Source organism: Cannabis sativa, chromosome 4 (genome assembly GCF_029168945.1).
Source record: "Cannabis sativa cultivar Pink pepper isolate KNU-18-1 chromosome 4, ASM2916894v1, whole genome shotgun sequence".
NCBI classification, from domain to species: Eukaryota; Viridiplantae; Streptophyta; class Magnoliopsida; order Rosales; family Cannabaceae; genus Cannabis; species Cannabis sativa.
Genome location: NC_083604.1, coordinates 12,992,542 through 13,007,775, shown reverse-complemented (window position 1 = coordinate 13,007,775; position 15,234 = coordinate 12,992,542). Strand labels below are relative to the sequence as shown.

The window sequence follows — 15,234 nt, the reverse complement described above, 5'->3', positions numbered from 1 at the left end:
ATAAAAAGAATGTGTTATATCATTATATTAATATCATAATAATAATTCTATAATAACATTAAGATATGACACTACAAAATGTTATTAAAAGTACTAGATTTTTAACGTACCCCCATTCAACAACATTTCAAAAAATGTCAATAAATGATTCTCCCAGCACATTTTAAATGTCATTAAAACATATATTTGTTGTACTGTGAGCTGAGAAAACAGTTAGAAAAATTGTTATTATTTTCCTTGTGTTGCTGAAAGTTGGTTAGAGTCTTGGAATATTGTTATTTACTTCTTTATTGTAAAGAGCTTAAAGATCTAAGCCTATGAAAACAGAACTGACTACTTTAAGGGCCCGTTTGGTACGCAGGACTGGATTGGATTAGACAGGCTAATTTGTCCAATCCAGTGTTTAGGCATGTTAGAAGTCTAGATAACTAATCCAGTTGGGTGGGATAAATAATCCCATGCAGGTGAGATTTTTTTTTTTATCGTTTTTTTAATTTAAATTTTATTAATATATTTTAAATTTAATTAGATTTTAAAGGAAATAATTATCACACATTTATTTATACATTTTTTTATCAAAAATTTATTCATTAAAATTAGTGAAAATGTATAATTTTGAATTATTATACATAAGTTTTTAAAATTTAGAATATTATTAATTAAATAATAGTTACTTAAATTGATTCTAAGAAAAAAAAATATGACAATAAAATTATATATTATTTTTAAATTACTAAAAAATTTATATAAATATTTTAAAAAATTAATATTTATATTAAATTAGTATTTAAGATAAACAATTTTATATTATTCAAGTATTTTTATTTTACTATTTTAATTATTTATTAAATAAAAAATATGACAAAATATTTTATTATATATTTATGATATATTCTTAATTATATATGATATATTATTTTTTTTTTGCTACAAATTATTTATTTATTATTATATATTTTAATTTTAATTTATTATTATATGTTTTTATTTAATTTAAGTTTTTTTTTCTATAAAATAGTCCAGTTCATTCTTAAACCAAACACATGATTACTTTCAGCATAATCCAATCTTGTCCAGTCCAGTCCAATCCTTTTCAGTCCAATCCAGTCCAATCCTGCGTACCAAACGGGCCCTAAGAGTTATAATGGTCTGTTGAGGCTTGTAAAAGGTCTTATTTTATTTTCCTTGTAACTTATTTAAAGCATTTTCCATGAGATAGTTAGTATGGGGATTTATCCAACCTATAAGTTAAAAAAAATTTGTTGTATGTTTGAATGTTGAATTGTTATTAATAATTTGTGTGTAAATATTGTAACATCTTAATGACTAGGCACACTATAGTGATCTTTTGATTAATGTGCACTCCTTTGTTAATTAAAGGATTTCTCAAAAATTGTGATAAATTAAAATTTTGACTAACATTAAACTTTAATATATATATATATATTGTTATCCCAAATTTTGTACTCTGACGTGGCATCACTGGAATGGTGACACATGGAGTCTGCTTGGAACATCTGCTCGGAGAGATAGGCCGAGCAGGATGCCTCGCTGGCATGACTAGAGTAAGATATTCAGCGATCCACGCAGAGCAATCAACACTTACCGAATTCAGCTTTCGCATCATGAGTCATTAGCTCAATCCCTATAACTCAGGGATCAATTTACGTGGATACGACATACACACGATCCCACTATCAGTGTATTCAGCCTCAATCCCACGATCCTTACATTCAGCATTGATCCCACGATCCTTACATTCAGCATTGATCCCACGATCCTTACATTCAGCATTGATCCCACGATCCTTACATTCAGCATTGATCCCACGATCTTTCTGTTTATATGCATTGTAACGAGAGAGGAAAATCTTCCTCCTAAAGCTTCCTAGCCCTATAAATAGTGATGCATATTCACTGGGCAAGGGATCGATCGAAAAGCAGTTAAGCTAAGACTATACTATTTTCTAAGAGTTACATTGATTAGTGGTAAAAAATACATTTTTATTTATTTTAAATGATAAAATAAATTGAGTTTTAATTGATATTTTCATGAAATTATTGTAATATATTTTATAAATAAAAATATTTGATTTTGATTCAATTTATGTCTTTCTTGTAGGAATTAAAGTGTATTTTTGTTGAAAGAAAGAGGAAGGAACAAAGTTGAAAAGAAATGAAGAAAAAAATGGCATTTTTGTTGAAGTCCAAAGCAACCCAATCCAAAAAGGTCATGCCTAGCCCATGAAGCTCATCATCAATTTTGTCTCTTCCAAAGCATGTGATGCAATGATGATAAGTCTAGGTCATCATCAACCCTATTTTCCTCTTCCACACTCAACCTTCATTCAAAGAGTAGAAGACAAAATCACAATGATAACAAAAATAATATTAATTTTATTTTTAATTTGAAATGTCAAATTTAATCTTAATATTTATTTTATAATCCCAAATTTTTATTTATTTATTTTTAGTCCTTTTATGGCTCTATAAATAGGAGCTCATTTTAGTAAATTTGGAGTGTAATTTTTAGTGTAGAAAAACTATAGCAAAATTCTCTCAACTTTTCTTCTCATCTTTTCTCTTTAGAAATTTTATGAGAATGATTAGCATAATGGCCTAATCTTTCTTGGAAGGTTAGGGATGATTCCATATGCAAAGTGAGGTTATTTTGTATCTTTGATTCACTTTTTGTTGTAATATTTATTTGAGTAATGCAAGTTAATATTCTACTTTTATTTTTATGTTCTTCTTCCATCTATACTATTTATGCTATTATATACCAAATATATATAGACTTAGTCATGCTCTTTCTATATATTTTTATTTAATGATTATAGTAATGGTAGTGTTGCTCATTTCTATCTTTTATGTTCATTTTTACTTACTTTTTGTTAAATGATATATAGGTTTAGTCATGCTCTTCCTATGTGTCTAAAAATTAATAAAAGTAATATTAATGTTCATTTCCTTCACTATTACCTCCATCTCCATCTATATCTCTTTGTCATTATTTTTACTAAAAATATATAGGATTAGTCATGCTCTTTCTATGTGTTACTATTTAGTAAAAATAATATTGATGTTTAGTTTTATATTTAATCTTTTATTGCATTATTGCTTGATGTATAATGTCATTTCTAGGTTCTACATAAGATTAAATTATTTCTTTTATTTTTAAGAACTTGTACACTCAAAATATAATGAACTTTAATGTTACATCATTTGTGTCAACTTAGTGAATCAAATGTACAAAATAGCTAAATAAGCATATGGATGATTCTTGAAGCTTTTCTCTCTTTTATTATTGATTACACCTTTATTTGCTTTTCTTTAATATTTATTACCAAAACAAAAATCCTCAAACTCTTTTGGTTACTTATTTGTTACTTTTTATTAACCTTTTGTGTTTATTTTTCTACTAACGTTTTTGTCCATAATCACCTCCTTGTGGAATCGACCACCCGATCTTATACTACAACCACCGCTAGTGGAAGTCACATTTGGGCGTTAAACATACATATTCAGAGATACTGTTGTAAGAGCTATAAGAAAAGGAATCTCCTTCCTTGATCTTAATTCAATACAATTAACGAGGATTAGGCTATTACCGAACTGCTCGGGGTTGAACCTCTATAAAATTCCTGTGTCTTATTATTGCTTTATCATATATCTGTTACTACATATCGTTTATCGCTTATAAAATAGACTCATTGTCGTTGGCTAAAAGCGAAGTCAACATATATAAATATATAATTATACAAAAAAAGGTCGGGATCTCGATCGCTTTTAAACTAGTTTACATATTCAAAATAAACAATTTACAGCTTTGTCGCACAACGACTACAAAATAAGCCTAAGTCATCCTGATACCGAACTCTCCAGGTCGCACCATCTTGACATTCATCCTCGAGCTTCGAACTCATTGATGCTCAGCCTTAGCCTTACCTACACATACAAGCAATAACTGTGAGTCAACAGACTCAGTAAGAAAAGCATATAACATACAATATAACACTGACTTGTATTAGACTCCCATATTCTTATTTACAAGGCTTAATAGATGATTAAGAACATTCTTAACAATGGTATGACCTCTGTATCACATGCGCTATGTGTTGGAACTTGTTTTACTAGGATCTAGATTTACTAACATGTATGTTGATTATAGAGCTATAATCTAACACACTGAATATGAATTTCCTAAAACAATAAAATAAACGCATATAAAATTATAGAAAACCTTACATTGGTGGCAGCGGAATATAATGTCTCCTTTCGTTTAGATCGCTAACCCTTGATCCTTTCTGTCACAGAGTATGATCGAAATCTAAGCTTAGATCTTCTTCTGTTATTAGAATTCTTCACAATCTTCCACAAAGGCATGAGTATTAACTTAAATTGTGTAGGTAATTACTCAACTCACTTAAGGAATTTCGAAAATAAGAAGAAGAAGGGAAAAGGATGGATTCGAAATACAATAGAAGCTCTCTCTTTATTTTCTAAGTTTTCTGACAAAATAGTATGATGAAGGATCTAGAAAATAAGAGTCATCTCTTTCTATTTATAGAATTTCACAGGGTTAAGATTTGAATTATATGGAACTAAAAAAGATAAAATAATGGCTTAATTGAACCTTAAGTGGTCGAACCCTATGTGGGCCCTACAAGTTTTAATTATGCCATGCATTTTATTTAATAATTTATCTTTTGTTTCACAAATGTCATACTTTAATTCTAACTCTATAAATGTCAAATGTAGCTATTTAATAATTATAAATAATTATCAAATAAAATTTCCATTAAATTTATATTAATTAGATCTTACAAAGTCTCTTAATTAATAAATAAACCCGAAATCCTCTCTTTCTTCTGAAATAAGCCCTTACTTAATAAAAAATTTTGAACGAGACATAGTCTTATTTAGAATTATAATTGATTAATTAAAACTAATTAATTGAGTCAACAAGACAATACTATCTCAGACAATGTGGGGACCATGATCCTATGTAACTAAGCTCCCAATAAACAGATCTAAAATTTACTAAGTAAATTTCCTATCTTATTAATTCCTCCTGACTCCATTATAGATTCAGAATTGCACTCTGATTACATAGAATGCTCTATATGTTCTAAATATAGATACACTATTAATTATCTATTATTTCAATCCAAATAATCAAAGATCTTCTATAGATGATTTACATCGAGTAGGGTCCAATCTGTACAATTTTAGAAAATACCGAGTCCTATCTATACAATTTTAGAAAATATAGGGTCAATATTATCATTTAACAAAACAGATAGTCCAATTGGTAACTTTTGTAAAACACAGGGTCTAAAATGGTATTTACCCATTATTATTTTGATAATTCAAAATAGATTGTTCTCAACTTCCATATACAATATTTATCCCACCCCTTGAAATTGTTTCATAGTGGCGGGGGACCATGATCGATCCTATAATTCTAAGCTCTAATAAACTAGATTTATTTATTGAATCTCATCGATCAAATAATCTTGTTTATTAGTTCTATGATTACTCCACTATAAATATGGAATTAAACTCTTAGTAATTATATAATTATATATTTATTGAGTTTTATGTGTCTATTGATATAATCGATTCCATTAATTAGCCCTCCTTGTGTCAGTTCATAATTAGTTTTTGTTAAAAGTGTTGTTTTACCTTTCTAATTATTTCCTTATCCTTTAGTACCGTTGATTCACTAGTAAAAATATAATTTAGATCAAATCTAAATTTGTGCACAATTTTTTAGTTCCAGAATTAACACTTAAAAGGAACCAACATTCGATTCGTTAAGAAAGTCAGTATTCCATAATTGTAGATCATGTTCCCAGCCCCACATTATTAAATTCTAAGAACATAAGTTGTAAGAATCATCTTCTTTGAGCAATTTTAACGAGTAAATGAAAAAATCTAATAATATGAACAGGAGTTTATGATTACTCATAATTTAGGTCGATCTACTATTGATCATCATCATTATATGAATTAGGTCTTTATAGTAAACGTTAAGTTTAATGAAGATAAATTTATTTATATTAGTCCATGTCATATATAATCTCTATTAGATTCATACTACATAAGTAATCCGAATTGAGATTACTTGCACCGAATAACAGGCATCAATGAACCACACTAATAATCATTGATTAAAGATTCTTAAATTTTAATATGTTGCTGACTATTTTATTCATAGCTAAGTGATCTTAATTCTCCGTGTAACTACAAGTTATAGTCTCATGTATGAATAAGGAGTTTTTCGATATATATAAATTATTCAATATTACAATATTTAACATTTATATATATATATCAAACTGTCCAATTTTTATTAATAATCTGAATATCTTTACATACTTTTCGAGGTATAAACCCTAACAGTTCATGCATGAATGCAAATGCATCTATAAGAACCTGCTTGGTTTACATAATTGTTATTATGGGATGATCTTCTAAGAAACTTGCAATGTCAGAAAAATGACGTTCAACATAAGAAGACATTTTATTTAAAGAATGTGAAAACATGCAATTATAAAGATATAATATCAATCTACAAATGTGGGCTAAGTCTACTTCTAGTTCTCCAACACAAAATAAGTAATACTAAAGAAGTAGGAGCATGCGTTAATGAGATAAATTTTCCCTCTCCCGCGAGAAGGATTGCGCTAAAAGAGATCACAATATTAGAAAAGGGACCTTACATATCTAGTAAAACTATGGTATTAACATAAAATGTGCAAATACACACCCAACCAACGAAAATAAACGCCCAAGCATTTAAGCACAATAAATTCAGAAGTTATATTCATTTATAACCTCTGTAATTAGCACTCCTATTATCATTTGTATCTGTTTCATTATAGCTAGATTTTGTAAGCATCACCTACTACCTACAAGTATGGGCATCTACGTCTATTCAAATGGGAGCTAATCATAATAAAACAATACAAAGAGATCTCTTCAAAAGTGAACTAGGAAGGTTAAGCTTCTGCTGCACCGCTACAATTTCTTTGTCTATTTACATACTCGCATATATTTTATATTATATTATTTGAGTACAATTACAAAAAAACTTGACTTTTAATCACAATAAAAATTATGATTAAAAGTTAAAAATATCATGACTAATAATTTTAGACACACTTTTTTTTTTTCATATAACGTTGTGACTAAAAAGTCTAAGTTTTAATCACAATAAAAATAATGTTGTGGCTAAGAATCACTTTTAGTCAACTAATTTTCATGACTAATAGATGTTAAGATGTCTCCACAATAAGTCATAACCACCATTTAGCTACAACTTATTGATCTTTAGTGACAATAAAAGTTGTTACCAATATTTATTTAGTGACAAAAAAAGTTGTCACTAATATTTTTTTTCGTCATAGTCTATTTAATTTTAGTCACAATTTTTATTATCACTGATACTACTTAACTCACTACTACTTATTGATCTATAATATTTTATTGTCACTACTTATTTTAGTCACAACTCATTATCAATACAAAATAAAATATTTAAATATTCTTAAAGGTAGATATGGAATTATGATATCATAGTAATTTTATTTATTGAATATACACTACATCTTTTTTCGCAAAATTAAATCACATAAAACTAAAACAAACTCAACCCAATTGAAATAGTTCACACATCAATTTGACATTTCAAGATCTGATGAGTTCATGTAGTTCATGTTTTTTGAATTGAGTTCATGTAGTTCATGTTTTTTTTTGTAGTTCACACATCAGTTTATTTAAATATTCATAAATTTGGTTATGAATTGAGGTGTACGTTCTGCCATAAAGCTTAATTTTTTATAAACTCCAAACCATTTGCGTGCAAGTAAGTCTACAGTACTTCCAAATTAAACACAAATTTTCAAAGAAAAACATTATTGAGTATTTACAATTCCTCTTTCTTTCAAGTAATTAAAATGGTTGTAATACTTTTCAGTGAAAATGAAGATTTCAGAGATATATATACACAGCGTACCTTCTCATCGGACTGGTGTTTTGGCGAAGTTGCAATATTGGAGGAAGAAGAAGAAAAGAAGAAGAAGAAGAAGAAAGACGAAGCTTATGATCGATCGGGAGATGCAGAGGAAGAAGAAAGAGGAAGCTTATGATCGGAAGAAAGTCAAAGACGAAGCCGAAGTCAAAACAGAGGAGCTAGAGTCGAAGCTCAAGCAGAGGTCAGTCGTAGTCTAGTCGGTATCATCTAAAAAAATAAAACCAAAAAGATAGATATTAATTATTTTTGAAATCAAAATTACATAATTAATTATTATAATCCTAATACTAATATGATTTCAAAAACAAAAATCTTAAACATATACATAAACCACGAAAACTACAAATAAATTATCCCAATAAAAGTATCTATCATTTAATTAAAAAATAAAACATAATTATTTTTAAAATCAAAATTACATAACTATAATCCTAATAGTAATAGGTTACATATACATCTATATATAGCTAGTCACTAGTCACGAGAGAGAATATTTTTTAAACAAATAATTAGTAATTAGACTTTAGTTTAGTGGGGCTATATCAACCTTAGTTTTAGTTGTACGCATTGATTAGTTTTTGTTAATAAATTATTGTTTCTTCTAAGAAACAAATTAATAAAATATAAAGATGATGAGAATGGTAATGAAATATCGTCAAGAGAAAGATACTTTTGTAATCAAATATAATAAGAGACAAAGAGATGATGAAGATTCTAAAAATAATAAACGTAGCAAGTATGGTGGATGGGTGAAGGAAAAGTTACTCGGAAGGGGAGGTTTTGGATGTGTTAACTTGGTTAAGTTTAAAGAACCTCGACCACCGCACTATAAAGATTTGCCTGAGCTTTTGGCAGTAAAATCTGCACTAAATGATACTTGTTCAAAGGATCTAGTTAGGGAGATGAAAGTGTATGAGTATCTTGGTTCGAGTCCTTTCATTGTTAAGTGCTACGGTCAATTAGACAATTATAATAAAGGGGAGGTAAATATGGCGATGGAGTATGCATCAGGTGGGTCCTTGGCTAGTGCGATCGAGAATAAGAATAATGGAGATGGATTGAGTGAGTGGGAAGTGAAGGCACACACTTGCTCCATTCTTAAAGGGCTTGAGTTTATTCATAGAAAGGGTTTTGTGCATTGTGATTTGAAGCCCGCAAACATTCTACTCGTGGCTGATGATGATAATAATAGTCCTTATAGCGTCGATGGTTTTGTGGCGAAGATTGCTGATTTTGGTCTGGCTAAGACTAGTAGTGTTAGGAGTAATAATGGTGATGATGAGTGGATGAGGAGGTCAAAGGTTGGAGGAACTCTGTATTATCTTTCTCCCGAAGCTGTACTAGAAAATACTCAAGAAGAGGCGAGTGATATTTGGGCAGTTGGGTGTGTGGTTTTGCAAATGTTGACTGGACTAGTGCTGCCGTGGTATGATAACCCCACCAAAAATCAGCTTTCCAGTATAATTAGTATAGACACTCCGTGTAGTGGTTTACCTTCAGATTGGCTTTCCAAGAATGCTTGGGATTTCTTGTTCAAGTGCTTTACTAGGAACCCTAATAATAGACCTTCTGCTCACATGTTACTAAACCATTCCTTTCTTCTCTCAGAAGATCACCAAGAAAATGATCAACAAATAAATCACAATGATATTAACGTTGATGAAGATCATGCTAATGATGGTGATGGTGATAGTGATGGTGATGGTGATGGTGAAGACTTTGAAGACGTCGACGATGGTAATAATTATGATGGTGATGATGATGAAGAAGAATACGAGGACGATGATGATGAGCAACCTCCCTTTTATGATTCTTGGTTTAGCAGTAGTCCCTGACATTCCATCTCTATACTCGTATATTAATTCATTTTTTCAACTTCAAACATCAATTCCACATTTTTTATTATCTATAAGATATTTGTTTTGTATGTACATTGTAATCATTATTATAAGGGAAATTTATAATATATGTATTTTGTATGTACATTGTTATCATTATTATAACAGAAATTTATAATATATTTGTTTTGTATATACAGTCTGATCATTTTTATAAGAGAAATTTAGGGTATTAATGTCTAACTAGTTCACTTTGTTGCAATTTAATGTCTATGTTGTAAATTTTTTGGTAGAATAAGACTTGCTAATGTTGTTTTGGTGCATGAGTTGGTCCTTCTTCCGTTATGTGGTAATTTTGATCTACACATAACTACTAATTTAGATTAGAACCTTTGAGGGATAATACTTGCATTATATTCCTCTTCAAATTTTTCTTTGCATCTTTCATGCTTGCTCTACATATAAGTATAAGTAACTCAAATTTAATATTTAGAATTTGGAAAAGGACACAAAACAAGAGAAGACCACTCATATATGAAACAAACTTACCAAAATGTTTAACTATAAAACAAAGAAAGTTGTACACTTTAAAATATAAACCAATTATTCACACAGCAGCCATGTTATCAAACACTAAAAATTGGCATAGGTTAACTACAAGAAATGTCAAATAAGACATTAAAAAACAAAAAACATAATAACCCAAGAACTAATGGTCAAGTGAGTTCATGTTATAATGGTCTCTTTAAATTCATTCCAAGAACTAAGAAGAATCAAATAAGACTAAATAACCCAATAAAAAACATAATATTTTTCCCCAATAGAATTTGAGATGGGTACATATAAAACCAATCAAAGCAGCCACTTGTTTGCTGAATAGAGTGGACATCTCAAACCCAATTCTAGATGGATGCTCCACTTGTAGCCACCTTTCCCTTCATTATAACATCTCTGAACAGTGAGTCAATTTCATTACTACAGCAACAAAAATTGAAAAAAGAAAAAAGGAAAATTCATATAAGAAAAGAAACAAAAATGTCATTAAGTATGGAGACTAACCCATGTATAGGCCAAGTCTTCAAAAATAGCAAGTCGGGAAACACAGAGGAGGTTAATTATGTCATTTCATAAAATCATTGAATTTAGCATCTCCAAATTAGCAACCTTAATCCATGTAAAGTTTCAATTAAGGAGTTATTCCCCATTTGACACCAAATATGGAATAATGGCAGCATTGGTTGTAGCTTTGCTTACTTATATTTTGGCATGGGCCACAGAGACTACTACGAATACAACTATCCAAGGCCAAAGCCAACCTCCTCAAAAATCGAAAATGAGATTCATAACAATAACAATAACAATAATAGTGCACACTGCGCACGAAGAAAAAGAAAAAGGGAGGGTGAAAATGGACAGATCAATTAATAGAAGAACCAAGTGTGTAGAAGAGTAGAATTGTTCATGCAAGAGTAGTAGAGAAAATACTAAGTAGAACTTCATGTAATTTATTAATATTTATTGGAAATCGAATAGCTATTTCCCTAAACTCTCTCAACTCTAATATTCCCCAACCAAACTGGTACAAGAAAAATAGTATAAAACCAAGAGCACCCCTTATTCTCTCAATATTCAGCAACTGGTTGTTGAAACAACCTATAATCTACACATGTGACAGTGAATGTTAAATCCCATTTTTCTTAAGATTCACCATAAAATATATAAGTGATTGCATATAAGAGATACTATATCCATGTTTTCCTATAAGAACCTATGAATATAATCATATACATATGAAAAGACAAGACACATATATTAGAACATATCAACAAAACATAGGAATTGAATAATGTTACTTCAGAAAAATCTTAAGTTTATCTCATTTTATTTTACGGGCCATTTATCCTAATAAATAATAGGTCTACAATGACCTTCATTCTTTATTAAACATCTCATTTTCCTGTCTTTTCCAACTCATTATTCAGAATGGTATTCTTGCAACTAATTCTGTAAACCAAACCAGGCAAATTTGTCTATAATTTATAGATTGGAAACCAGAAGTTACATACTTTGGCAACAATTTACAGAGTTATATGGTAAAGTTGCTTTCTTTATTATTCTTGGAACCAATGTACAAGAATTACATGACTAGAAATCTCAAAAACATGAGTATGACATTAGTGTTGATGGAATTCTGTTTGTCCTGAGAGAAATATTATATTACGAGTTTAAAAACAAAAAGAACAGAAAGTGATTAGAAAAGTGTCTGAATATAAAAAACTACACTAAAGAAAAATGAGAGTGAACCTTAATCAAGATTCTCTTTAACCCCATCATTTTTTGGACAAAAAACATAGCCATAAATTGTAAAAATATATATATACATACATTCTCTGATCATTTTGAATTTTTTATCCGCCGACTATATAAAACATTCAATGTTTGTTTTATCTTTTTTAAAAAAAATGAGCAACAATTCAAACTCAAATAAACCTAAAACGTAATAACAAACACATGGAGATCATTATACCCTAATCAATGAAACTAACATATCATTAAACTTGAGCCATAAATTTTAATCTATACATTTATATACACATATTCTCTGATATTCAAAGTCAAATGGAAACGAGGAATGAGGAAATAATTTGAAACCCTATCTTTAGCTTTACTGAGACGAAGCATCCAATCAGAGAAGTTCAGTCGAATCTACGATCTTCTCTAAAGCAATTTTTCGAATCTACAATATTTATTCTATAAATAAAAACACTAAAATTCGAATTGAAACAATTAGTACTTGGATATAGGTAGAGTATCTTTTAGCTTAATTAATTAGTTATAAAATAAATGTCGGTAAGAAAAGAAACAAAAACTATTGTATTATACATATAATAATTCTATTACCCATCTGTGAAAATTCCTAAATGTAGAACTGAACTGTATACAAAACAAAAAAAAAAAAAGAGAAGACAAAGTTTCCATCCATGGCAAGAAAAATAATTTCAGAATAACAAATCCATCATAAATACAGATAGTTAGGTTAATTATATTTTGAAATACAATTACAACATCAAAGCAAATAAAATCAAATCTGTACCTGTGAGTGAGTGTGAGTGTGAGTGTGAGAGTGAGCGAAAATAATTGTAATTGAATTCAAAATAAAAGAGACCAAAACACAATTATATTGAAGAGATTTCATGTATGAAACAAGGTGAGATGAAGTGTTTCAATTCCAATACCTCTCTTTTACTCACACTTGGAACTCATTCAAAATCCCTAAATATACAAATTTTATAAACTAAAATCCAAACTCACTGAACAGAAAAAACTAGTCCAATTCTGAATCAATGAAAGGGGTAAGATCAAGCGAGAGAGTTCATTCGTTCGTTTTTACGATAGAATCAAGAATATGGCGGAGGAGGACTTGGGTCTGGGTCTCCATAGCGAAGACTTTCAATCACATCACTGAGCTCTTTTCGAGTTGATTCTCTTCCAAACATGAATCCATACCAGAGAAAACTGGAGGTTATAGTGTGACCCTAATCTATTAGCCAAGTGGGTTAGAGAAAGCTAGAGAGGAGATTACATACCAACAAGAAACGGCGGAGAAAACTCCGGTGGTGAGGACTGGTAAACATTAGCCATTATAAACAGTGCAAAGAATAAACAGTTGTGGTAAAAGGCAGTCGCTTGTCGCAACACAAAAAAATTATTAGTAACTAAATAGTAATTAGTCACACTTTTTAGTTACAATTTTTTTTTTTTTTTTTTTTTTTTGAAAGAAAGTATGTTATTAATTCAAATCAAATCAGCTGTTACAGGATCACTAATAAATCTAGGACAAGCATCTGCCCACAAATGACCGCCATTAAAACTAGTAACAGACTTAGCTAGTGCGTGGGCCACACCATTCGCATCTCGCGAAATGGCACAACAAGAACCACCACCAACAGCAGCTAAAAGAGAAATAATCTCCTCAACAATTGGTTTAAACAGAAGAATATTATCAGGAAAATTAATCCAAGAACACACCACAGAAGAATCCGTCTCCACACGCGCCAAAGAGAACCCCAAACGAACCACCCGCTTCAGTCCTTCACGTAAAGCCAGTAGCTCCGCAACCGCCACCTGAAAGTCCCCAACTGTACCCCCTGCCCATGCCGCCCACACAACCCCTTCACCATCCCGGACCACCCCCCCGAACCCCGCAAAGCCGCGTCCCGGTGTGACGGCCGCATCAACAGAGAGCACAAATTCACCCATCCCGGGAGGCCACCACCGACCTCTCCTCACCCCACCACCCCCATCCCCCCTCGGCCTCCCAACCCCACCACCACTACCCCCCACCCGACCACCCCCCGGCCCCGGGTCACCCAACACATGACCGCCTGCACTCACCCCCACCCCATGAAACTCCTCCAAGGCTTCCAACGCGAGAACATCAATCACTTCTAATCGAGATTGTTTCTTTCCAAACAACACAGAATTTCTATCATACCACAACCACGACCAAATCATAGCCAACAAAGCAAAATTTTGGTGATCAAGCACATCAAATAGATAAATAAGCAACTCCGCCAAAGACCCAGTCCGCCCATGGTGGAGCACATGCCAGATCCTAAGCTTCATCCATAAAGGCCGCAACGCCGAGCAAAAAACCAACGCATGCTCCGGAGTTTCCGAATCCTCACCACATCTCTGACAAAGCGGCCGAACCGGATCTTTCGTTTGATAAGCCGGGAATTGGCTCTGAGTGGCTCGGTGATACATTCTCCATAAGAAAATTTTGACCTTTTTGTGGGACCCGTAAATTCCACATACCATTCCACCAATGAGCCTGATCGACCGAAGAGCCACCATTCCTATCCCTCACCAAATCAAGAGCAAGAGCATAACCACTCTTCACAGTATAACAGCCATTCGGAGAATAATGCCAACACCACCAATCTGCACACCGCCCATCCCCCAATGGGATGCCTAAAATGACATCCATATCCATCCTCAAGAAATAATTGGATAACAAAGTAATATCCCACACCCCATTGGCACCAATCAAGTCAGAAACCATGACATCATCACTAGGCGCAGGCGAAATAGGACGAAACGATCTCGGCCTGGGAAGCCAAGGATCCCGAAACGCATGTACACTCTGACCATCCCCCACACCTTTCCTCATGCCCGATTGCAACAACTCCAAACCCCCACACTAAACTCGACCACAAATGAGACGAGCCAGGGCGATCCTTAGCCTCCGTAATGGATAGAGTGGGAAAATATTTCGCTTCAAAAGACCCGGGCGGCCAAGGAATCTGGCGATTGGAGCAGACGCCAAACTTGTTTAGCAACCATAGCTTGATTA

The 15,234-nt window shown here is 31.6% G+C and overlaps 1 protein-coding gene and 1 long non-coding RNA gene across 2 annotated transcripts; one reads left to right on the top strand and one right to left on the bottom strand.

The window, feature by feature from the left end:
* Positions 1 to 8,209: 8,209 nt before the first annotated feature.
* On the top strand, positions 8,210 to 9,964 carry LOC115713479 (mitogen-activated protein kinase kinase kinase 20-like). Its single transcript, XM_030641963.2, has one exon. It carries the CDS (start codon positions 8,670 to 8,672, stop codon positions 9,873 to 9,875), a length of 1,206 nt encoding a protein of 401 aa, XP_030497823.2. The 5' UTR covers positions 8,210 to 8,669; the 3' UTR covers positions 9,876 to 9,964.
* A 3,072-nt stretch (positions 9,965 to 13,036) lies between these two features.
* On the bottom strand, positions 13,037 to 13,571 carry LOC133036454 (uncharacterized). The gene is made up of 2 exons (XR_009687094.1): positions 13,466 to 13,571; positions 13,037 to 13,364 (listed from the first exon to the last, which is right to left on the bottom strand). It is a non-coding gene; the product is annotated as an uncharacterized LOC133036454 (long non-coding RNA).
* Between the last annotated feature and the right edge of the window lie 1,663 nt (positions 13,572 to 15,234).